Source organism: Sus scrofa, chromosome X, assembly GCF_054392235.1.
Source record: "Sus scrofa isolate SSC_HxYL_T2T_F1_AM1 chromosome X, Sscrofa_HxYL_maternal_Yorkshire_Landrace_v2.0, whole genome shotgun sequence".
Classification (NCBI taxonomy): domain Eukaryota; kingdom Metazoa; phylum Chordata; class Mammalia; order Artiodactyla; family Suidae; genus Sus; species Sus scrofa.
This window is the reverse complement of record NC_139401.1, coordinates 98,255,108-98,277,936: the sequence shown is the minus strand read 5'-3', so window position 1 is coordinate 98,277,936 and position 22,829 is coordinate 98,255,108. Positions and strand designations below refer to the sequence as shown.

Genomic DNA, 22,829 nt, shown 5'->3' with positions numbered 1-22,829 from the left:
CTGCTCAGGTTCGTTACTGCTGCGCCACAATGGGAACTCCAAGAAACACTTCTAAGAGGAGCAAAGGGGAGGTGGGAGGAGCAGGGTCCTCCGCTCTCCTCAACCACCGGGGCCCAGAACCCCAAGGGGAGCACTCAGAGGACCGCTGGCTGCCAACAATTCAAGGACACAAGGACACCCACAAAGAGGCACCGCCAAGCCTTATTGGGATAGTAAGATGAATAGATTTAATCATTCTTGTTTGAAAAACAAGACATAAATTAGTGTATATATATAGAATTTATATATTTTATGTAGTATATATACTATATACAGACATTAGAAAATGTGTCCTCTCCATGAGGCTGAGGGAGAGGTGAAGGATGGCGGTGGAATGAATGACACAGGCGGGGTCACCTGAGTGGTGATGGGGCAGGATCAAGGAGCTGGCAGAAGAGGAGGACCACGTCAGCACGCAGGCTCGCGGTGGTCACGGGGTCAAGGGTTCCCCACTGGCTGCATCTCTGGCCCATTCAACAACTTGGTCCTGTGGGAGGAGAGGCTAGGAAGCGGGGTGGGGGTGGCGGTGGGTGGGGGTGGGGCTGGCTTCTGCAGAAGGAGCTCCTCTAATCCTTCCTTTATCGCACGGCGGGGGCGAGGGGGGTGGGGGTGGGTGGGAGGGAACCAAGGATGGGTGGGGGTTAAGCACAGTGTACATCGTTATAAAACTCACATAAGAATGGGGGATTTCACATGGGCCTCTCACAGAATGATGAAAGAGAGGGCAGACACCGGGCACGAGCATGTGGCAAATGGGCAGGTGTGGAGGGGTGGACGAGGATCAATCTATACAGAAGAAACATTGGCTTTCTTTGTTCCCTACAATGGGACCGTTAGTAGGGACTCCGTGTCTTCACTCCCAGGAACGTCGTAGGGGGGACGATGACGGCTGCAGATGTGTGTCAAGGAGGATGCTAGACAGTGTGAACTCCTTTCCAGATGACTCCGAGGAGAGACAGAGAGAGAGAGAGAGAGAGAGAGAGAGAGAGAGAGAGAGAGAGAGAGAGGTGCAGGACTGCACCGGGTAAGGCGCTCAGCTTCTTTTCTTAGAGAGACAAATCCACAGGGTCAATACACAGCCAAAAGCGTATACTCAGGATTAACATATCACGCTAGCTTCCAGAAGTTTAAGATATAGTCATCAACACCCCCCACCCCGACCCCCTTCCCCCCACCCCCCACCCCCCACCCCCAATCTGTAGCTACGTTGGCCTCCTAAGGACAGTCTGTCTGGTAGAGAGATGTTGAGAGGAGCCGCACGCGCCGGCAGCGGCAGCCCCTGCGCTGGGCAGGGCTGGGCCAGGCGGGCTCCGGGGCCTGCGCTGGGTCTCCCCAGGGCAGACGGGTTCACCAGGTACCTTACCCAGAACGAGCGAGCGGGGTGATTCCCGGAGGCTTGCTCCCTAGTGGGCTGAGCCGCCCTGCCCCTCGGTGAGAGGCGGGGCACTTTGGGGATGGCTGGTGTGGAGCTACTGGGCCTGGGGGCGAGCGCTCCCGAGGCGGCCAGCCGATCGGGCCGGCTGCGAACAGCCCCATGTGGCTGTTTTCTGCGGAGGACCTACCACCTGGGGCACGGGGCCCTCTTGGGGTGGCTCCTGCCGAGTGAGTGTGAGCCCAGGGTGGGCGGGCACATCGGGGCCGCGCGCCCTCTCCCCTTCGCTCGCTCGGCGCGCGCCGTGGCCTGCTGCTACCGCCGCTGCTCCCTGGAGGGGAACGCATAGATGCCAGGAGGCGCGTGAGGCCCACAGGCCTCCTGTCTCAGGTCCACCTCCCTCCGGCCCTCACAGTGGAGCAGGAAGTGAGCCCGATGTCTCAGCCCTAGAGAAGAGAGAAAATACAGCTCTGCGGCGGGCGTGGTGACGGGGGGCGGGGGGTGGGGGTGGGGGGGGCCGTGGCCCTCACAGTGACGCCCAGAGGCTAGGGAAGGGGCGCGGATACCCAGGATGGCAGCTGCCTGGCGCCCTCAGGGACAGCCTCAGTCCAGGGAGCTGGCACTCCCTGGAGACGGAAGGCTCCTGGGACCCGGACTGGCCCAGCAGACACAGACACTCACCACAAGATGCACAGACCACAAAGCTCAAACCTGGGGCCGTGGTGGGGGGAAGAGGGGGGAAGGGGCCGGTCTGGGCAGATGCCCTACTTCATGAGGGTTTTTAAGGAGCGGGTGAATGTGCTCATAACAGTCGCCGAAGTTGGGGAGCCTGGCGGGTGCCCCGCGGCCGCCCCTACAGCTGCTGCTGCCTGCGGTTGCGGTTGCGGCTGCGGTTGCTGCTGCTGCTGCTGCTGCTGCTGCTGCTGGTTAAGGTTCCGGGCGGTGGACTCCTCGGCCGCACGCAGCAGGAAGGTGTAGTTCCTGACCACCTCTTCCACCTTGGCCAGCAGCTCCTGGCGCTGGGCCTCGGAGCGCACGATGAACACCAGCCGCACGAAGGTCTCAATGAGGCTGCTCAGCACCTGGAAGCTGCCCGTGATGGCCGCCAGCATGTGAGTGGGGCTCTTGTCCACATTGGCCACGCGGCGACAGGAGGCCCGGAGCTCCTTGAACTTGAGAGCCAGCTCGAGCTTGTACTCGGAGATCTGGGAGACATAGGGCTTCGGGGCCCGGGCCTCCGGGCTGGCCACGCACTGCCGCAGGACCGTCAGCAGCTCGTTGGTGTCCAGCCGGGCAGCCAGGAAGCCATCAGGCAGGCCGTAGGCATGGGCCCGCAGGGCGTTGATCCTGGCCAGGCTCCCCTCGAAGGTGGACACCCGCAGGTCGATCTCCTGGGTGCGGGAGGCCTCAGGGCTGCTGCTGCTGCAGGTGGCGGCATCCAGCACCTGCAGGGTCCTGCTCACCACGGGCACCACCTGCTCGTCCAGCTTCATGCCGGGCAGGATCTTCATGGGGATGGAGTAGGAGAGCTCATCCTTGCCGTCGCTGGCGTCGTCTGCCATGTCGCACTTGCGGTAGTAGAAGCAGTAGCGGATGGAGCAGCACTTGCCGCTCTCACTGTCCTCGTCCAGCTCGGCGGGCTTCCGGTACACCTCTTCTGGCAGTGAGAACACGGCCATCTGTCTGGGGCCTTTGGTCTCAGGGGCGACGTGGACATAGGAGGGGTCTCCCAGAGTGGGTGACTCGAGCGACTTGCTTTTGGGAACCACGCCCAGGGGGAGGCCTGCCTCTACCTCCTTGGCCTCCCTGGGCAGCATGCCCAGGGGTGGGTGCGGATAGACGTCCGAGGTCAGCGAGGCCCTGTCGCCCTGGTCCAGCTCACTGATGCTGTAGCGCCGCATCAGCTTCCTGTAGTTGGGAGCTCCCAGACATTCGCCCCCTGAGGCACACGTGGTCAGGCACGAGATGCCGCTCTCAGGGTCTGATCGGCACTCTCGGGATTCCAGGCTGGTGGAGCGGATGCGCCGGACACCGGTGGGGCTGCCGAGGCTCAAGCCTGGGCCGGCCTCTGGCTGCCTCTGGGTAGGGGGGACCCTGTCCCTCTCCCTCCCTCGGAGACTGGGCACCGGCGTCTGGGGGGCCTGAGGCCGGCCCCCCCGGCACATGCGCTTGCAGTCGCAGCTGCGCCTCTGCTCACGGGACATGCCAGGCCCTTGCTGCACGGGACTGCTGCGGACCTGGCAGCTGCAGCGGCCTGGCGCCGGGGGTTGCAGGTACTCGGCGCCCGGTAGCTCCCCCTGGCTTGGTGGCTTGAGAAGTTCCTCGAGGAACTCCAGCTCGTACTGCTTCACCTTCTGCAGCTGGGCCTGACGCTCATCAGTCTCCTTCTTCTGGCGGGTCGGGAAGGTGGCAGAGAATAAGTTGCGGAGCCGGAAAGGACCCCGGGATGATTTGGGCTTGGTGGGGCCTTCGGAGGCCGAGTGGGCTCCGTCCAGGATTGTTTCGATCTTCCTAGAGGGCATGGTGCTCACCTGCCGGCTGGTGGCCTGAGGCCTCAGTGGGCTGTGGCCTCGCGCCTGGCAGCTGGGGCTCTGGCCTCGAGAATGGCTGCTGGGGCTGTGGCCTCGCGCCTGGCAGCTGGGGCTCTGCAGAACCATGGGGTAGCCGGCTCGGGGGACCAGGCTGGTCTCCTCAAGCTTGCTGCTCTGGAGGGTGCTCTCCAGCGGCCCCTTCTCCCCCTGGCCGGACACGGTGCCCTGCTTGTACAAGGACGGCTTAGAGCCCTCGGGCCCGCCCTTGCCTGCTGCCTCCCCGGTACCTTGCTTGCCCACCGACTCTCGACTCGCTCGAGACAGATAGCTTTTGGGAGGGAAGCTTTGAACAGGCAGCCTGTCCTCTTGCGGGGCGAGGTGCAGGCCATCAGCTCGGCTGCCTGTGGGTGCTCTGGAGCCGGAAGAGACCTCCGGGCTCAGCTGCTGCTGGGAATTCCGGGAGGTGTCCGGGGCACCGGGGCTCATTTTGAACTTCAGATTCTTATTGGCACTGCCGCTCATCATGCTCACTTCTGGCCTCCCCATGCTGGCCTCCAGCCTTCTCTCCGCACCGCTCGGGGCATTCCCCAAGGCCCTGCCAGGGGCGGGTAGACCCTTAGTGTGAACCACTTGCTGTAGGGCGGCCGAGATGATGGCTGGGGTCACGCTGCCCTTGGGGTCCAGGATAAGCTTGGGGCTCAACCTGACCTCCTTGGGCAGGCTCTCCCTTAGCTCAGAGACCTGCTCTTCACTGAGGGACGGTGTGGCGGCCCTCAGTGACATCTCTAGGCCTGCCCTAGTGTGACCAGGGCCTTTGTCCTCAGGAACTGGGGACAGCAGGCTCAGATTCTTCTGCTCGCTCAGCTGCGGGGACAGCGCGGGGTGCACGGCCAGGGCGTAGGTTCGCTCGCGCTGGGGCTGGACCTCCGACGGGGGCAGCTTCCTCCGAGCGCCAGGGGGGCCAGGACTCTGGCCTGTGACAGCTGGCTGGAGGGACGGGTTGGGATCCGGGCGCCCGAGAGAGTAAGGGGCCGTGAGAACAGCCTGGGCTGCGCAGCTCTGGATCCGGAAGGGCAGGTCCTTGCGGGCCAGGAGACTGTCCTTGTTGAGGTGCTGGGCCAGGAAGTAGGTAGTATTCTGGTGCTGCTTCATGGCTGACATCATCTCTGACATGTCTGTGAGCTCTGAAGAGTTGGTCTCATGGCCCGAGTCCAGAGACGATTCGGGGGTGATTGTGGCCAGCACAATCAGACCTGGAGGAAGATCGACAGGGTTTGCAGCACTCACTCAGGTCCAGACCTTGACAACCACATGGAGAGTGTCTATGGAGATCAAGGTTACTCAGCGGTATTATGAACAAGTCAGGCCTGGGGGAGGGGTTCGGGAGTGGGGGAGGGGGGAGAGGGGAGACGGGAGGGGTGGGGACAGAGAGGCAAGCTGAGGGAGGGGGTATAAAGGGCTGGAATCCAAAAAAAAAAAAAAAAAAAAAAAAGCACTGAAAAAGAAACCAAAGAGGCAGAGAGAAGATCTGGGCAGTTGGATGGCGAATTAACATGCAAATCACATGCAAAACAACATGCTCATCATCACTATTTTTAGATTCGACAGCTAGGAAATTTCTGTTTCATTGTCCTGAAGAGAGCTGGCAAAGAGAGCACTCCATCTCTCTGCGGCCCTCCTCATCTGGCCAGGCTCGCCTACAGTCCCTGCAGCTGAGGCCATTTAGCTGAACTTGGCCTCTCGCTGGCGACCACATGGGCCTCTAGCCTGGGAGCAGCTGGTGTTTGGAGCTCCAGACTCTGAGCAAAGAGAAACGCCAGGCCTGGGGGCCGAACACATGGGGGCTGCCCGACACCAAGGATGCTCTCACATACAGAAAAGGCAGGGCTTCGTACTCTCTCCCTGGTCAGCCAGGCTCCCTCGGACCCCAGTCTCTTGCCCGTCTCTGTCCACACTCCCCCTGGCCTCATCTGCTTTCTCATATGCCTTCTTCCTCCCTATTCCTTTTCTGTCGCTGCAGCACTGACCTCTTCGCTTGAAGGCGGATGTGTATGGAAGGATGTATGTGTGATCGTGGGGGCGTGTGTCCTTGTCCACAAGATAGACGTATGTGGGTCTATTACAGGGAACAATATGCATGTTGTGTGGTGTGCCCACTGACCAATAAATAATAGCTACCACTTACTGAGTCCCTGTATGTTCTAGGCAGTGTCTGTGTGCTTGGCACGAATGATCTCATTTAATCCTCAGAAAACCCCTCTGTGATAGGACTGTCGTTCTCAAATCCATTTCAGATGACACAAATGAGGCTCAGAAAGGGTTGGGTGCCCTGCCAAAGCAAAGGTGACACTGAAAGTGATGAAGAAGCCAGGAGGTGAGTGCGTATGACCGAGAGCCAACGCTCTTAGGTGGGATAAAGGCCTCAGCCGGGCAGTGATGGTCCCTGGCTCCCCTGCTCCCAGGTCCCTAGGTGGTTAATTGGCCGTTTTGTTTTTCTTCCAGTTATATGCATGCTGGATGCTCTTTGCCTGTCTTCTATATCTCTGACAATTTGGCTTTGAGTCTCCATCCTGGCCTGGCTCCGTAGCTGTCACAGCCCCAAATCCCCGGGATCCATCTGCAAGACTTTTCCAAAGGGATGGAATGGTGAGAGGCAGAGCTCTAGCGGGGGCTGTGAGGCAGATCGCTGCCCCTCTGCTCCCCTTCCCGACCCTATCTGAACTGCCTCTGGCCCGTCTACTGCCCTGACACACCACGGTGACTTTGACCTCTGCTTGGGAAGAAGAAATGACACCTGCTGGCCCTGCTTGGCCAGGAGAAGGAAGGGGAGGCAAGAGGGAGGAGGAACGGGCTGTTACCTGCAGTCTGTGGGGGTGGGGGGTGTGGTCCATCCTCTGAGGCTGCCAGGGCTTCCAGAGCCTGCAGAGTGGACACCAGGGCATCATCTAGCTCCTGGGCATGATCTCGGACTGTCCGGGTCTGCACGCTGTCAATCAGTGTCACTGGAATCTCATCATACAGGAGCCCACGTAGGTGGCGTCCTTGTTCCTGGCTCTGGACGGCCCGGCGCTTGGGGTCGTCCTCATCAGAGCTGTTGTCTCGGAAACCAGGAGGTGGCGCAGCAATGGCAGGCAGCAGCGAAGTGCTCTCATCTTCCTCTTCTTCCTCTTCCTCACTCCCAGGGGGCGGGAGGGACATCAGGTCTACCATGTTGTCACGAGAGGAGCCGGGCCTCCCGCCTTTGCGAGGGCCCAGCTGCTCCTGGAGTTTGGCTTTGCAAGAGTCACAGTAGAAATTCAGGGCTTCGGCCCCAAGGGAATTGTCCAAAGTGTAGGACCGGGCCCTGCTGGCACAAGGCTCGTGGTCTAGGCTAGCTGCATCAAAGTCGTCGGGGATCACATCGTAACCCTGGCCAGAGCTTTTGGACGTGGGATCCGACTTGGTCCGGGGCCTGGTCTCCTCAAAGAAGATTAAGTTCTCGTTGACATCAGTCCGGCTTTCTGGCTCCTTCCTTTGTTCCCGCATGTGGAGGTAGCAAAAGCTGACAAGCTCAGAGTCGGCAGGTGGGGGTGTGCAGCGGCTCGACTTCCTGGGGCTGGTGCCCACGCTGCCCACATAACTACTCTCCTTTTTCCCCAGGTGGCCCCCAGTGACAGGGCGGTGGGCGCTGTGCATGTAATCTAAACCCAGAAAGAGAATCAACAGATGAGCCCTGGTGCTCAGCTCCCTTAGCGTCTCGGGCCTGGGTCTCTGGCACCCGGCTGCATGGCGGGTACCAAGAGGGAGCACTATCTGGCTGCTCGAGATGAGGGGAAGGGGCAGCTATGGTGCTGTCGACCCTGAAAGTAGAGTGAGCAGAACCGAATGGCCTGGGCTGCCAAGAGCCCCATCACCTGTGAAATGGGGCAAGGCTTGGGGTGAGGTGGGGTGAGGGTGAACACCTGGGTATCTGGGCACAGCTGGACTCTTACGTGGGTATGTCAGATCTGAGAGTCAGTTGTAAGCATACTTAAAGACGTGAGGTTTGTTTTATGTCCCCCTTGGCACTGTCCCTGTCCCAAACCCTACTCTCTTCAGAGCCTCTCCAAGCCCTGGTACTCTGTTGCTCTTGTGTTTTTTGGTTTCGGTGTTTAGCCATGCCTACGGCAGGCACTCAGAAGTTCCCGGGCAAGGGATCGAACTTGCACCACCGCAGTGACCTGAGCTACAGCAGTGACAACACTGGATCCTTAACCCGCTGAGCCACCGGGGAGCTTCGCTCTTGTGTTATTTAGGTTGGATCTCTTCTAGCAGAAGGAAATGAATCTGACAAGTTCATAGTGCTTTAGCGGGAAAGTGTGAAACAGGCTAGGATTGTCCCAAGAGTGAGCACTTCAAAGAGGACTGTCGAGGGAAGGACCCTAAAAGAATAGAGGGAAGGACCCTAAAAGAATAGAGCTATCCTAGTAGATTTCGGAGCATCCGGATGTGGAAAGCAGAGGAAAGATATGCTGCACATGTGGGGAGGAGGGTGGGGGGAGCACTTTTGCAATTCCTCAAACCATATCATTTCTCTGTATTCATATGGGGGCCAGCCTGCCTGCTCTATATACATGTGGCAAAATGTTCTAGCCAATGGCTTTTTTTTTTTTTTTTTTTTTTTGTCTTTTCGCCATTTCTTGGGCCACTCCTGCGGCATATGGAGGTTCCCAGGCTAGGGGTCGAATCAGAGCTGTAGCCACTGGCCTACGCCAGAGCCACAGCAACTGGGGATCTGAGCCGCATCTGCAACCTACACCACAGCTCACAGCAATGCCGGATCCCTAACCCACTGAGCAAGGCCAGGGACTGAACCCGAAACCTCATGGTTCTTAGTTGGATTTGTTAATCACTGCGCCACGACGGGAACTCCCCAACGGCTTTTAATGATAGTGGGTGTATCTGAAAATGATCCAGAGCTGATGCCTTCTTTCTTTACGGCTTCTCTCTTTTAGTTTCTTTTGGGGGCCCCTCGCCCTGTGATCTATGGGAATATGCTCAGACAATGCCAACTCGCTTTGCTAACAGCAGATGGACAGATGGCAAGCAAGCGCTGACTTAGGCGGAGGTTATCACACATGATCCCACTGAATCCTCACAACAACCCACTGTCCCCATTTGATAGAGACAGAAACTGATCCCTTCAGTTATGTGACATGCCCAAGGTCACATGAGTTATAAACGGCAGTCTGGATTTGAGCCCAGGTTTGACGAACCACAAAGCCCATGTTTTTAACCATTACCCCATAGTTCATCATGGCGGTCAAGATGCTGGGAAAAAAACCCTTCCCAATGCCTTTCAAATTCCAGTGTGACAGGGTCCATGTGTCAGTATTGCTTGTCATGAGAGCTTACAACCATCACAAGAGCACGGTACTGTCACTTCACAATGGAACCCCCAAAATACAGGAAGCAAAAACTGAACTGAAAGGAGAAATACACAATTCAATTGCAAGAGTTGGAGACTTCAATACCCTACTTTCCAAAGTGGATAGTTGATCACAAGGCAGAAGATCAGCCAGGAAATAGAGGACCTGAACCACTCTCTAAAGCAACCAGACCTAATGGAAATTTATAGAACATGTCACCTAACAGTAGCAGAATATACATTCTTCTTAAGCGCACCTGGAACATTCTGCAGGGCAGACCAGATGTTAGGTCACAAAATAAACCTCAATAAATTTAACAGGAATGAAATAATATGTGTTTTTTGAGCACAACAGAATTAAGTTAAAAATGAATAAAGGAAGGAAATTTGGGAAATCCATATATATATGTGGAAATTAAAGAAAACATTCCTAAGTGACCGATGGAAGAAATCACAAAGGAAATTTGAAAATACATTGACACGAATGACAATGAAGATAAAATACACCAAAACTTATGAGATCTAGCTAATGTAGGGTTTGGAGGGAAAGTATAAACACCTACACTTAAAAAGAAGACTTCATATCAATAACCTGACCTTCTACCTTACAAAACTTGAAAAAGACGAGCAAACTAAACCCAAAACAAGCAGAATGAAAGAAATAGTAATGTAGAGAGGATAGAAAAATAGACAAAAATCAATGAAACTCAAAGTTGGTTCTTTGAAAAGATCAATAATACTAACAAACCTTTAGCTGCAGGGACCAAGCAAAAAAGAGAGAAGATTCAAGTTGCTAAAATCAGGAATGAAAGAAAGGACATTACTACTGACTCTACAGGCATGGAATCAATTATAAGGGGAATTTTCTTTTGTAAGGGGAATACGTGCAATAAGCTTATGCCAACAACTTAGATAACCTAAGATAAAATGGATGGAGTCCTGGAAATACACAAAGCTGACTCAAGAAGAGGGAAAAGTTGGGATTTCCTGTCGTGGCTCAGCGGTAATGAACCTGACTGGTATCCGTGAGGATGCAGGTTTGATCCCTCGCCTCGCTCAGTGGCTTAAGGATCCAGCGTTGCCGTGAGCGGTGGTGGTGTGGGATGCAGGTGTGGCTCAGATCCCACGTTGCTGTGGCTGTGGTGTAGGCTGACGGCTACAGCTCCGATTGGATCCCTAGCCTGGGAACATCCATAGGCTGTGGGCACGGCCCTAAAAAGACAAAAAATAAATAAATAAATAAAAAGCTAGAAAATCTGAATAGGCCAATAATAGGAAGATAACTTGATTTAGTAATTAACTCTCCCCAAACCAATTTATCGATCAATCAAGTCAGTCGGTCAGCCCAGTCCAAATAGCTTCACTGATGAATTTTGTCAAATGCTCCAAGAGGCATTTATACTAATTCTTCACAAACCCTTCCAAGAAATAGAAAAGGGCTCTTTCTCAACTCATTTTATGATGTCACTATTACCTTGATACCAAAATCATACAAAAACATCACAAGAAAAATCAGACCAATATTTCTTAGGACTATAGGTATAAAATATAATATAACCCTTGCAACAATGCTAGCGATCTGAATCCAGCAGCATATACCAAGACTCATACGCCATGACCAAGTCGAGTTATCACAGGAATGCAAGGTTGATTTAACATCCAAAAATCAATTAATGTAATATATTGTGTTAATAGAATAAAGGACAAAAACTCCATGATCATCTCAATAGAGAAAAATCATTTGACAAAGTCCATCACCTTTTCATGAGAAAACTCAACAAGCTAGGAAAAAAGGAAACTTCCTCAACACGATAAAAGGTTTTCTATGAAAAAGCAAAGCTAACATCATACTCGATGGTGAAAGACTGAAAGCTTTTCCCCTGAAATCAGGAAAAAGGCCAAGATTGCCATTTTCCCTGCTTCCATTCAACACCATACTTGGATTTCTAGCCAGGACAATTAGACTGTAAAATCAAATACAGGCATCCAGCTTGGGAAGGAAGAAGTAAAACCAAATTAGTAGATGACATGATCCTGTATACAGAAAACCCCAAGGAATCCTCTAATAAGCCATTAGAACTAATAAACAAGCTCAGCAAGGTTGTGGGACAAAGGCGTAATGTACAAAAATCAATTGTATTTTTATGCACTAGCAACAAACAATAGGATAATAAAGTTAGGAACCAGTTCTATTTACAATAGCATTAAAAGACCAAACCACTTAGGTATACATTCAATAAAAGAAGTGCAAGATGTATATACTGGAAACTACCAAACATCTGTGAAACGGAAATAGTTTTAAACACATGGAAAGACACTATGTGTTCATGGACTGGAAGATTTAATATTGCTAAGATGGCAATACTTCCCAGGTTGATCTATATTCAACACAGTGCCTCTTGGAATCCCAGCTGACTTTGTAAACACTGACAAGCTAATTCAAAAATTCACATGGAATCACCAGAGACCCGGAACAACCAAAACAATCTGAAAAAGAACAAAGTAGGAGGAATCATGCTTCCTGATTTCAAAACTTACTACGAAGCAATGATAATCAAAACTGTGCCACTGGCATAAGGCTTAGACACATAGGTCATGTGGAATAGAAGTCAGAGTCCAGAAAGAAACTGCCTTTTATGGTAAAATAGCCCAATTTTTTCTTTTTCTTTTTCTTTCTTTTTTTTTTTTTTTTCTTTTTAGGGCCGCACCTGCAGCATGTGGACGTTCCCAGGCTAGGGATCTAATCTGAGTTACAGCTGCCAGCCTACACCACAGCCACAGCAATGCTGGATCCTTAACCTACTAAGCGAGGCCAGGGATCAAACCCGAAACCCCATGGTTCCTGGTCAGATTTGTTTCTGCTGAGCCACGATGGGACTTTCTTTCTCTTTCTTTTCTTTTCTTTCTTTTGTCTTTTTTAGGGCCACACCTGTGGCATATGGAGATTCCCAGGCCAGGGGTCAAATCAGAGCTAGAGCTGCCGGCCTACGCCACAGCCACAACAGCACCAAATCTAAGCCATGCGTGCAACCTATACCGCAGTTCGTGGCAATGCTGGATCCTTAACCCACAGAGTGGGGCCAAGGATTGAACCTGTGTCCTCATGGATACTAATTGGGTTCTCTACTGCTGAGCCACAATGGCAACTTCCTAAAACAGCCTATTGTAAAAATGAGCAAAGCACCATGTGAGGACAGAAAGAGAAAATGGCCATCTCTGAAGCAAAGTCCTCACCAGACACCTTAACCTGCCAGTCCCTTGAGGCTGGATTTCTGGCCTCTAGGACTGTAATAAATTTTCATTGTTTGTAAGCCAAAAACAAACAAACAAACAAACAAACAAACAAACAACAAAACACAAGTAAAAACAAGCAAAGGATTTGAATAGATATTTCACCACAAAAAGATATACAAATGGCCAATAAGCTCAGGAAGTAGGTACGCTTATTATCTTCAGGGTGCAGAAGAGGAAAGTGAGATTCAGTTTACCGAACTTCTCATGATCCCACGGTAGGATATGGGAGAGCGGAGACTAGAACTCAAGTCTCTCTGACTTCAGATCCCAGGCCCTTGCTGCCCACCATGGACCTTGCTGCCCCCCTAAATACACAGTCAATGTAACTATATCGAGTGGGTTCAATTCAGACTTTAGTGGCTGGACCTAGGGAACGCTGGGTCGGCTGGGGCAGGAGTATGTAGTGACCTCTGTGCCTTAGGTAAGAAGTGCTCTAAGGGAGCACTGAGCCAGGAGCACAGCTATCAGATCAGGAGGTCTCTACCCACAGGCAGTGTCCACACGTCCCGACCACGCACCAGGTGTGAACTCCCTGTGACACAGCTGAACGATCAGCATAGCCAGCCTGCCAATAAACTGCCATCAGAGGTGGCTCCCAGGGGCACGTCCAATAAGCAGGTGGTGACTTCTCTCCGACAAGGTCTGCACATCCAAAGGTGGCCCCTCTCCCTGCAAGGCGGACACCTCTCCCAACACCAGGCTGTCGAGCCTGGGTGATGCACAGCCCACCGCCTGGTACTGTGAATTACAGATCTGAGGGGCAGCATGGGGTTGCGAGGAGAAGAAAATGAGCCTGGAAAAGCTGAAATCTCCTCCAGACAGAAGGTTAAAAATGCCAGTGAAGCCAGATGTGGTAGGCGGATGGCTGGGACAGCACGCCTCCCAGATTTCAAGTCTGCTGTAAATTGCTCATCAGCTTTCCCCAAGAGGGGTGCCCTAGTCTATCCCTCTGTCCTCGGCCACTCAGAAGACTGACTTAAAAGAAATGCTTGCAAAGAAACAGGATGGTGATCCATCTGGAGTTTTGCTAAAATATATATGATACATGCATGCATATACACTCTCACGAGAACACACACACACACACAGAGTCAGTGTGATGTAGACTCAAGCAGCTTTCTACTACTTGATCTTGCTGCATTCTACACTTTGATGGTCATTACAGTTATAATAATGACCTAAAGGCCTTGGAATAACTGTATGTTCTTTTTGAATTATCCAAAAAAAAAAAAAAGAGTCTGCTATATTCAGTCTAGCTTTAGCCCTCTGTGCATGTGGCTGAGTTTTAACTTCATGATCATTGGTACGCCATGCATGGGCTATGTAGTAGCCATTAATCAAAATATTCAATTCCCTAGACTGAACCATTTTCTAACCATGGGAGAAATGCAGAGGGAGCTCCTCCAACCGTGGTCTCAGTCGGGGGCCCCCAAAGCCTTGTTTTCCTGGATTCCCCCAGGATCCAAGGGAACTCAAGGCTGGAGAGAGATGGCAGCTGCGTCTGGATTTCCCACCAGCCCAGAACAGGTGGCAAACTGGCACTTGTCTGAGCTTTTCTCTAAGCTGTGTTCTCACACCTGGGTGTTGTTCTGTCGTGGCAGCTGAATTTCCCCTAAATAAGTGCATTGGCACTTAACCGCGTTGACATTATCCCTTTAATCGTTTGTCTATATCCGCCCCCGCCCCCCCCCCCCCGCCCAGATTGTAAGCTCTGGCAAGGACCACATGTGTTACTCATGGTTCTAGCTGCAGCGCCTGGTACATAATGAACGCTGGAGACAGTGTTGTTGAGTGAATAATGAAACACCTACTATGGGGAAACCGCTGATAAAGCTCCAGAGATAATCTCTTCCCTCCCACATCCCCACTTTCCTTTTTTTCTCAGTCTTGGAGGACAAGGGATGCTTTCTCTTTCCCAGTTGTCGGGTTTAACAGCATCCTTTTGGCCCGGCCGCCTGACGATTGAGTTGGCCTAGCTGGCAGCGGGGAGCAGTCAAGGGATGAGAATAGAGAGGCGGCCAGAGAGTTCCCGAGTGGGCTGAAGCCTGGGCCCCCAAGGGGAAAGCCCGGCTGAGGTTGGCAGGATTCCTGTTCCCTAGAGGCCTTTGTTAAACAGCAGCTGGCCCTGGAGCTTCTGTTCTGAAATGAAAGTGTGGGACGATGGAGGAAGCCCACTCAACTTTGTACCAGGGACCCATGGCCCCTCACTGTTACCTGGGCAGAGGTCTCCTCAGTGGTGCCCCTTGCTGTGTCCCCCCCTTGCCTGTTCCTGAGGCCATGGGATAAGACGGGCACACTAGCTCCTGACAGGCTGAACCGAAAGGCCCACCCTACCCCACAGGCCAAGAGCATTGGGTGGCTACTGTTGAACGCAGCATCTAATAGTCCCCAAAGGCCACACAACTGGGCCTGGCGGGGACTCAAGGCCTTGGGGAGGTGAGGCACTTGAAATGGCAGGGACAGCACCGTGGTCCCTCTGGCTCCTGCGTGGACAGAGGGGCCCTGTGCTAGAGCCCCTGTCCCTCTGCAGGCCCAAGGGGTCTCTCGGGAATCAGGGAGGGGCCCTGCATTTCTAGAAGCCTCATTCCCAGGCTGCAACACCTCGAGGAGAATCCAACGAAATCCATTTGCCTTCAGAACAGCAAAAGGGATGCCATGTGTGTGATGTGTTCAGTGGGACTGCACGGACCCCGGAAGCCCATGTCCCTCATTTGGTGCCACTCTCTCCGCAGCAAGGGGAATGCTTGCTAGGGTGCTGAGGAGATGACAGAAAACCTTCAGCAGGCAGGGTGGGACTTGAGAGCTGCCCCTTGGGCCTTCTAAGTGGACTTCCCCTGGCAAGCAACCCTCACTCTCACAGCCTGTTCTCAACTGGGCTCCAGGCTCTGCCTTCTGGTCCCCGTTTTCCCTTCCTCCCTCTCTATCCTGCTCAGTAAGAGGTATCACTGCGGGTGATGACAGAGGAGGACCACCGATGACAGTGACAAGGTTTACACTGGCTTTGATATCCTGTGGCCATCAGAGGTTTGATAGCACATGTGGCTGCTCACTTGGGAGTATTCACCTGGAGCCCCGCAGCCACTCAGCCCCTGGGCTCCTTCTGTTCTAAGTCAGTTCCTCTGCTTCTCTGCGTGGAGCCTCCTTCAGATGCCTTGAGGCCACCTGTCCTTGCTCACATCTGGGTTTTTTTTTTTTTTTTTTTTGCTTTATTTTTTTAGGGCCACACTCGTGGCATACGGAGGTTCCCAGGCTAGGGGTCTAATTGGAGCTGTAGCCGCCGGCCTACCCCACAGCCACAGCCACGCCAGATCCGAGCCACGTCTGCGACCTACACCATAGCTCGAGGCAACGCCAGATCCCTAACCCACTGAGCGAGGCCAGGGATCAAACCTGCATCCTCATGGATACTGGTGGGATTCATTTCCGCTGCCCCACAGTGGGAACTCCCAGATCTGGGTTTGCTGGATTACCTCCTAATGCCTATGGGCCAATGTTATGAGATGGAAATATGGGCTTGTCACAATGGTCGTAATGAAGAGAGGATGAGATGAGGCGGGGTGTGGGTACACAGCCCACAGGGTGCTGGGGCATCGGTCAGGAGTGTGTTTCTCCTCCCAAACTCCTCGCCCTAGATCGCATGTGACCCACACTGCAAACCAAGACAGCTTTGGAGGGAGAAGAGAATCAAGCGGCAAGGCAAGCAAGCAGGTGGAGTCTTCAGCATGTGAGGATGGTGACTAGCAGGTGGTGGGTCTCAGCTTCTGCCCATGACCTTGGGGTGCGAGGGCGGGGAAGGGCTGGGTCTAATACGTGACACGTCTGTTCTTTGGGTGCCCTCCTCTTACTTTGGTTCGGGAGGGGCAGTATGTGGACTGGGCTGATCTGTCCTGAGGCCCCTGTTTGCGCCATCCCCAGGACAGCTGAGGGGTGGCTGCAGTGACCCAGTTTGTCCTCCGTGATCGTCCCCTCCTATCTCCAAGCCTCCTGCTGGACTGCACTCTGGGCCTGTACAGCCTCTCCTACCCCTCCACGGCCTCTCACTCCAGGCAGCTTTGTCAGTGCCCACTCCAATGAACAGGAGAAAGGTTGCAGCTTCGTTTCCAAGCTCCACTTTTAACTGAGCCAGCCCACCCAAGCATCTCTCCTAGATCACTCTACCTCTAAAGCTCTGCCTTAGATCCACTGTGATTCTGGAATTGGTTCTATGTATTCCTTGTTTGCTATTATGTTCTTTTTTTCTGGTCATGCCCACCGCATGCAGAAGTTTCCAGGCCAGAGATCAAACCCGCGGCACAGCAGTGACCTGAGCCCCAGCAGTGACAGCACTGGATCCTTAACCCGCCAGGCCACCAGGGAACTATGCTTTTTTGCTATTTTTAAGCTTACATTCATTCACTGACTGACACAATGTATTGTCACAGGCATCCTTTGTGGGACAGGCCCATCTGAAGGCCGGCTGTCTTTTCCACTGGCTTGTACCAGGTAGGACCCTGTGGTACAACGTCAGCTCCCGGTAAACCAGGCACTGGCAAAATGGGGTCAGCATTCCTCCCTCCATGTCTCCAGGGTCCAAAGGGCCTCTGATATAGCAAAAACCGAGGCTCAGCCCTACCTGCCTTGATCATTGGAGGTGGAAGAGGCTGGCTGGTGGGCCTGGAGAACACCATCTTCCTGGAATCCAGCAGGAGGCGGCAGTACCCCGAAATCAGGCAGGCAAAGTTGGTGGCTTCAGGCCACTCCATCAACAGCACCAGAGGCTGGGGGAGAGATGGGAGGAAACGTGAGGACACAGGAAGGAGGTGGGCAGGTGCATGCCTGGAAGAACAGCAGCGACAAGGCGACTTGAATCGTTATGAGGACCATACTTTCTGAACCCCAATTAAGACACATGACCTGACAAATAATTTCTTCTGATTTGAGAGTTTCTTTCTTTCTTTCTTTTCTTTCCTTCCTTCCTCTCTTTCTCTTTTCTCTCTCTCTCTCTTTCTTTCTTCTCTTTTGTCCTTTTAGGGCCGCACCCACGGCATATGGAGGTTACCAGGCTAGGGGGCCAATCGGAGCTACAGCTGCTGGCCTATGCCACAGCCACAGTAATGCTGGATCCGAGCCATGTCTGTGACCTACACCACAACTCACGACAATGCCAGATCCTTAACCCACTGAACAAGGCCAGGGATTGAACCTGCAACCTCACGGTTCCTAGTCGGATTTGTTTCCGCTGTACCACAATGGGAACTCCGAGAATTTATTTCTAGTAAGCGCTTACCCAGGTATCAAAATGAACCAACCTTTCATTACACATCTAATGAACCACTTTTACTGAAGACTAAAATTATGTAACATCACATGACTGCTGTGTGGCTGTGTTTGGGTTTGCCAGGACTCAGCAGACATGTGGGCCAGCTGGGAGAGCAGGGCTGAACCTGGGAGTCTAGGCTACTTCCTCAAGCGCACAAACTATCTCTTGCTCATCTCTCTAACCCCCTATGATACCCGGAACAGCTCCCCGGACATGGACACTCCATGCACTCCAATCCTTACTGACTTCTGGGCCACGAAGTCTTTCTCGTCTGCAGCCCTGCTCAGACTTTCATGCTCTCCCCTCCTTTTCCATTTCCCAAAGTTTCCTCACAGTGTTAACTGGTACTCCTTAAAAGAGTTGTTGGAGTTCCCGTCGTGGCTCAGCGGTTAACGAACCGGAGTAATATCCATGAGGTTGCAGGTCTGATCCCTGGCCTCGCTCTGTGGGTTAAGGATCCGGCGTTGCCGTGAGCTGTGGTGTAGGTTGCAGACGCAGCCCAGATCCTACATTGCTGTGGCTGTGGCTGTGGCTGGCACCTGCAGCTCTGATTCGACCCCTAGCCTGGGAACTTCCATATGCCAAGGGTGTGGCCTTAAAAAGCAAACCAAAAAAAAAAAAGAGTTGCTGTTCAAATATGTGTGTGAAACAGTGAGTTAAACAAAGCTATGAAGATAGTTGTACTTCCGGGAATTCTTAGATCCTTTACTACCTTAATGTGCACTGTGAAACGTTGAGAGTGAGGCTTTAGTATTCCAACTTTTCCCAATTATTTGATTGAAAAAAATCTATTTTCATAGATCATCTTGTGGTAGTAGGCTTGTTTTGTTTTATTTATTTATTTTTGTCTATTTAGGGCTGCACCCGCGCCACGAAGGGAACTTCACTCATTTCTTCTTTTTTTAAAAAATTTTTTTTAGGGCCACACCCACGGCATATGGAGTTTCCCAGGCTAGGGGTCTAATCAGAGCTGTAGCCTCCAGCCTACGCCAGAGCCACAGCAACGCAGGATCCGAGCTGTGTCTGCGACCTACACCACAACTCACGGCAACGCCGGTTCCTTAACCCACTGATCGAGGCCAGGGATCCAACCCACCAGCTCATGGTTCCTCGTAGGATTCATTTCTGCTGCACCAAGACGGGAACTCCTGTTTTAATTTGTTTAGTTCACTTTGGGAATTACTAGCATACTCTGTTGGACTTCTGATCCTGACCCTAAATCAGTCAAATCATCTGGGGGTTAGCTAGTTGATTGCTTCAGCGACCTGGCAAAGATGTGCTCAAAAAATGATATGCCAGAAAAAGGAGCACCTTTTCAAGAAACCTTGCCAATATCTCTGTTGTAATTTTAAAAATGTGGCTCGAGGAGTTTCCTTGTAGTACAGTGGGATAAGGATCCAGTGTTGTCACTGCTGTGGTTCTAGTTACAGCTGTGGCACGGGTTCCATCCCTGGCCTGGAAACTTCCACATGCCATGCGCACATCCAAAAAACAAACAAGCAAACCAAAAAGTGTGGCTTGAAAATAAATTTGGGTCAGACTGAAGTCAGCCACAGGAGTATTTCCCCTGCCATAGGACAGTGACCTCCAAATAAAGACTGCTGAAGATGGCTGAAGAGGGAGCCATGGAACCATGGTCATCTTATCTTTTGAGGGTTCCCAAACAAGGCATTAAGAGCTGAAAGAATTAAGAGGAAATGAGTCAGAGTTCCCGTCATGGTGCAGAGGAAACGAATCCAACTAGGAACCATGAGGTTGCAGGTTCGATCCCTGGCCTCGCTTAGTGGGTTAAGGATCCATCACTGCCATGAGCTATGGTGTAGGTCTCAGACACGGCTCGGATCCTGAGTTGCTGTGGCTGTGGTGTAAGCTGGCGGCTACAGCTCCGATTCGACCCCTAGCCTGCAAACTTCCATATGCTGCAGGTGCAGCAAACTTTTTCTCTAAAGGACTACATCGGCAATATTTTAGGCCTTGTGGGCCATATAGGTTGTGTTGCAACAACTCTGCTGTTGTGTGAAAACTGCCATAGATAATCTGTAAGCTAAAGAAATGGGTGTGATAGGAGTTCCTGTCATGGTGCAACGGAAACAAATCCGACTAGAAACCATGAGGTTTCAAGTTCGGTCCCTGGCCTTGCTCAGTGGGTTAAGGATCCAGTATTGCCGTGAGGTGTGGTGTAGGTTTCAGACATGGCTCAGATCTGGCATTTCTGTGAGCTGTGGTGTAGGCCACAGATGTGGCTCGGATCCCGTGTTGCTGTGGCCATGGTGTAGGCCAGCAGGTGTAGCTCTGATTAGACCCCTGGCCTGGGAACCTCCATATGCTGCAGATGTGGCCCTAAAAACCAAAAAAAAAAAAAAAAAAAAAGAGAGAGAGAGAGAGAGAAAAGGGTGTTATATGATAGTGTTCTTTTTAAATTTTTTTGGTGGACCCCCTGTGTGAGGAAGTTCCCAGGCTAGGGGTGGAACCCACACCCCAGCCATAACCAGAGTCATAGCAGTGACAACGTTTGATCCTTAACCCACTGAGCCACTGGGGAACTCCTACTGATGGTATTCTAAGAAAACTGTTTCTAGAAGCAAGCATTGGTAGGTCAAGTTTGGTTTGTGGGTCATAGTTTGTCCTGATCTGAAAGTAAAGCTTCTTTCCAGCTAAATACAAAGATTTGTATTCATTATCACACCTCTCAGCTTGTTTCATTTGTCAGCTGTGATCTCATTGTACTTTGGAAATTCTTCTCTTGTTTTCTGTTTCTGTGCAGTGACTCAGTGCTCTAGTTCTATCTCTGACCACCCCCAGCTCCCTCTTTGGGTGTCTTGCACAACCTCCCCACCTGATGCCCCAGGCTCAGTCCTCAGTTCTTCTCCAGAAGGCATCAACTTCTACTTAATTTTTTTTTTTTTTTTGCTTTTTAGGGCCACAGGTGCAGCATGTAGAAGTTCCCAAGCTAGGGGTCACATCCAAGCTATAGCTGCCGGCCAACACCACAGCCACAGCAATGTGGGATCCGAGCCACGTCTGCGACCTACACCACAGCTCACGGCGACGCCGGGTCCCCGACCCACTGAGCAAGGCCAGGGATCAAACCTGCATCCTCATGGATACCAGCTGGATTTGTTTCCACTGTGCCACAACTTTCATTTTTGAGCTGCGAATTCCAAGTCACCATCTTTAGTCTATTTCCTTCTTGAACTCTTTTCCTCTTTCAGAGCTTGTACAGTGCTGGGTCTATATCAAACCATCTTGCGCTGGATCGAATCCTGTCTTGAGTTATTTAATGGTTACTGTTCATCCAATTACACTGCTCACCACAGTAAGACATTTGGATTTCGCCCCAGAGGCAATGAGTTAGTGATGCTCCTATGGAGCTCACTCAATACCATCAGGAAAAAGAAGAGCAACGGCTCCTTTCTCTAGTGACAAAGGGACCAGGGATGAGGTGCTACTTTGGATCATTATTTGAAAGGGGCAGAGGAGATGTTTGTATCTCCAGTTAATGACTCCTTCTCAATCACAACAGAACGGTCAACCTGTGCGCGACAAAGTAGAGATGGAAGGGAATGGAATGTGGGAGGGGAGAGAATAAGATATCCCTCCTTTCTGCCTCACCCTTGGCCACCAATGGCAGAAGGATGCACAGAGCTTTGCGTGTGGAGAGCTGATTGCACCACTGCTGCAAGGGGCCAAGACTGGCTGTCTCTGCTTGCTTGCTTGCTTTCCTTGTGTATTTACTTATTTATGTATTCTATACCATGGATTCACTGGAAGTATTACAGGAACTCAGGACATAATATTTTATTTTACTTTTTTAAAATCTTTTTAGGGCTGCACCTGTGGCATATGGAGGATCCCAGGCTAGGGGTCCAATCGGAGCTGCAGCTGCCGGCCTACGCCACAGCCACAACAGATCCGAGCCGCATCTGCGACCTATCCCACAGGTCACGGCCACGCCATATCCTTAACCCACTGAGCGAGGCCAGGGACCGAACCTGTATCCTCATGGATACTAGTCTATTTTGCCACTGCTGAGCCTCGATGGGAACTCCCTGCCACTGCTTTATTTCAGACCCTCATCATCTTCCTCCAAGACCCAAACTTCTCAAGGTCTATGTGAATGGGTCACAAGTGTGCCAAGATCCCGAGCCCCTCCGCCTCTGGGTCCTATTACCTCTGGCCACAAGCTGCCTCATCTGTGGATTCCAGTGGCCCATACAAATTGTGCTATTTTTCATGACATGGAAAAGGTGGGGGCCTTCGATAGTCTCCCGATTGGCCTGCTTGCTTCTCATCTCTACCCACTTTGGTCTAGAACACGACTCTCCCTGAAGACCTGTAATAGCGCATCACCTAAAACCTACTTACTGCCTTCCGATGTCATGCAAAACCTCTTGTGGACCAACCTAGTGCTCCAAGCATATCTCCCACTAAGGCTGCCCATGCTCTCTTCCCATCACTGCCCCCCACCACGTGCTCCAGCAACAACGCATCATTTACAGGGTGCTAGAGAGGTCCCTTCCTACCTTAACCTATGCTCTTCCCTCTGACTGAAATGCCCCTGTGCCCCGGTCTGTCCACCCAGCAAGCTGGCTCACGGACAGCACGACCCGCCAAGAGATGCATCCCAGAATGGGACCAACACGGGTCCTGCCCTCACGGAACATATCATCTCACAGGAGATAAAATGTCAACGAAATAATCACGCGAAGGGATAGAACTGCAAGGTGTGATGAGTGCTATGAAGCAAAAGTAGAGAGCTTGATCAGAACACAGAATGTCTTCGACTGTGGGTGGGTGGGTGTGAATGGGTGGCTACTTTGATCAGAGTTAAAGAAGCTGGAGGGAGCTTCTTTGAGGCAATGGCCTTGGCTTGACAAACAGAATGAGAGACCACTGGACCAAAGCACA

At 52.2% G+C, this 22,829-nt stretch overlaps 1 protein-coding gene across 7 annotated transcripts in view; it reads right to left on the bottom strand.

Annotated features, from left to right (window-relative positions):
- Nucleotides 1-204: 204 nt before the first annotated feature.
- Nucleotides 205-22,829, bottom strand: part of FRMPD3 (FERM and PDZ domain containing 3) — a 156,370-nt gene continuing 133,745 nt past the window's right edge. For 6 of the 7 annotated variants that reach the window (XM_085008121.1, XM_085008120.1, XM_021080189.2 and 3 more), the window contains 3 exons: nucleotides 17,235-17,379; nucleotides 6,801-7,622; nucleotides 205-5,195 (listed from right to left, as the gene is read on the bottom strand). In XM_085008121.1, the coding sequence (XP_084864247.1) occupies nucleotides 2,176-5,195; nucleotides 6,801-7,622; nucleotides 17,235-17,379 (3,987 nt within the window). In that variant the 3' untranslated portion in view covers nucleotides 205-2,175. The remainder of the gene's footprint in view (nucleotides 5,196-6,800; nucleotides 7,623-17,234; nucleotides 17,380-22,829) is intronic. The other variant, XM_021080190.2, reaches the window with a different exon arrangement.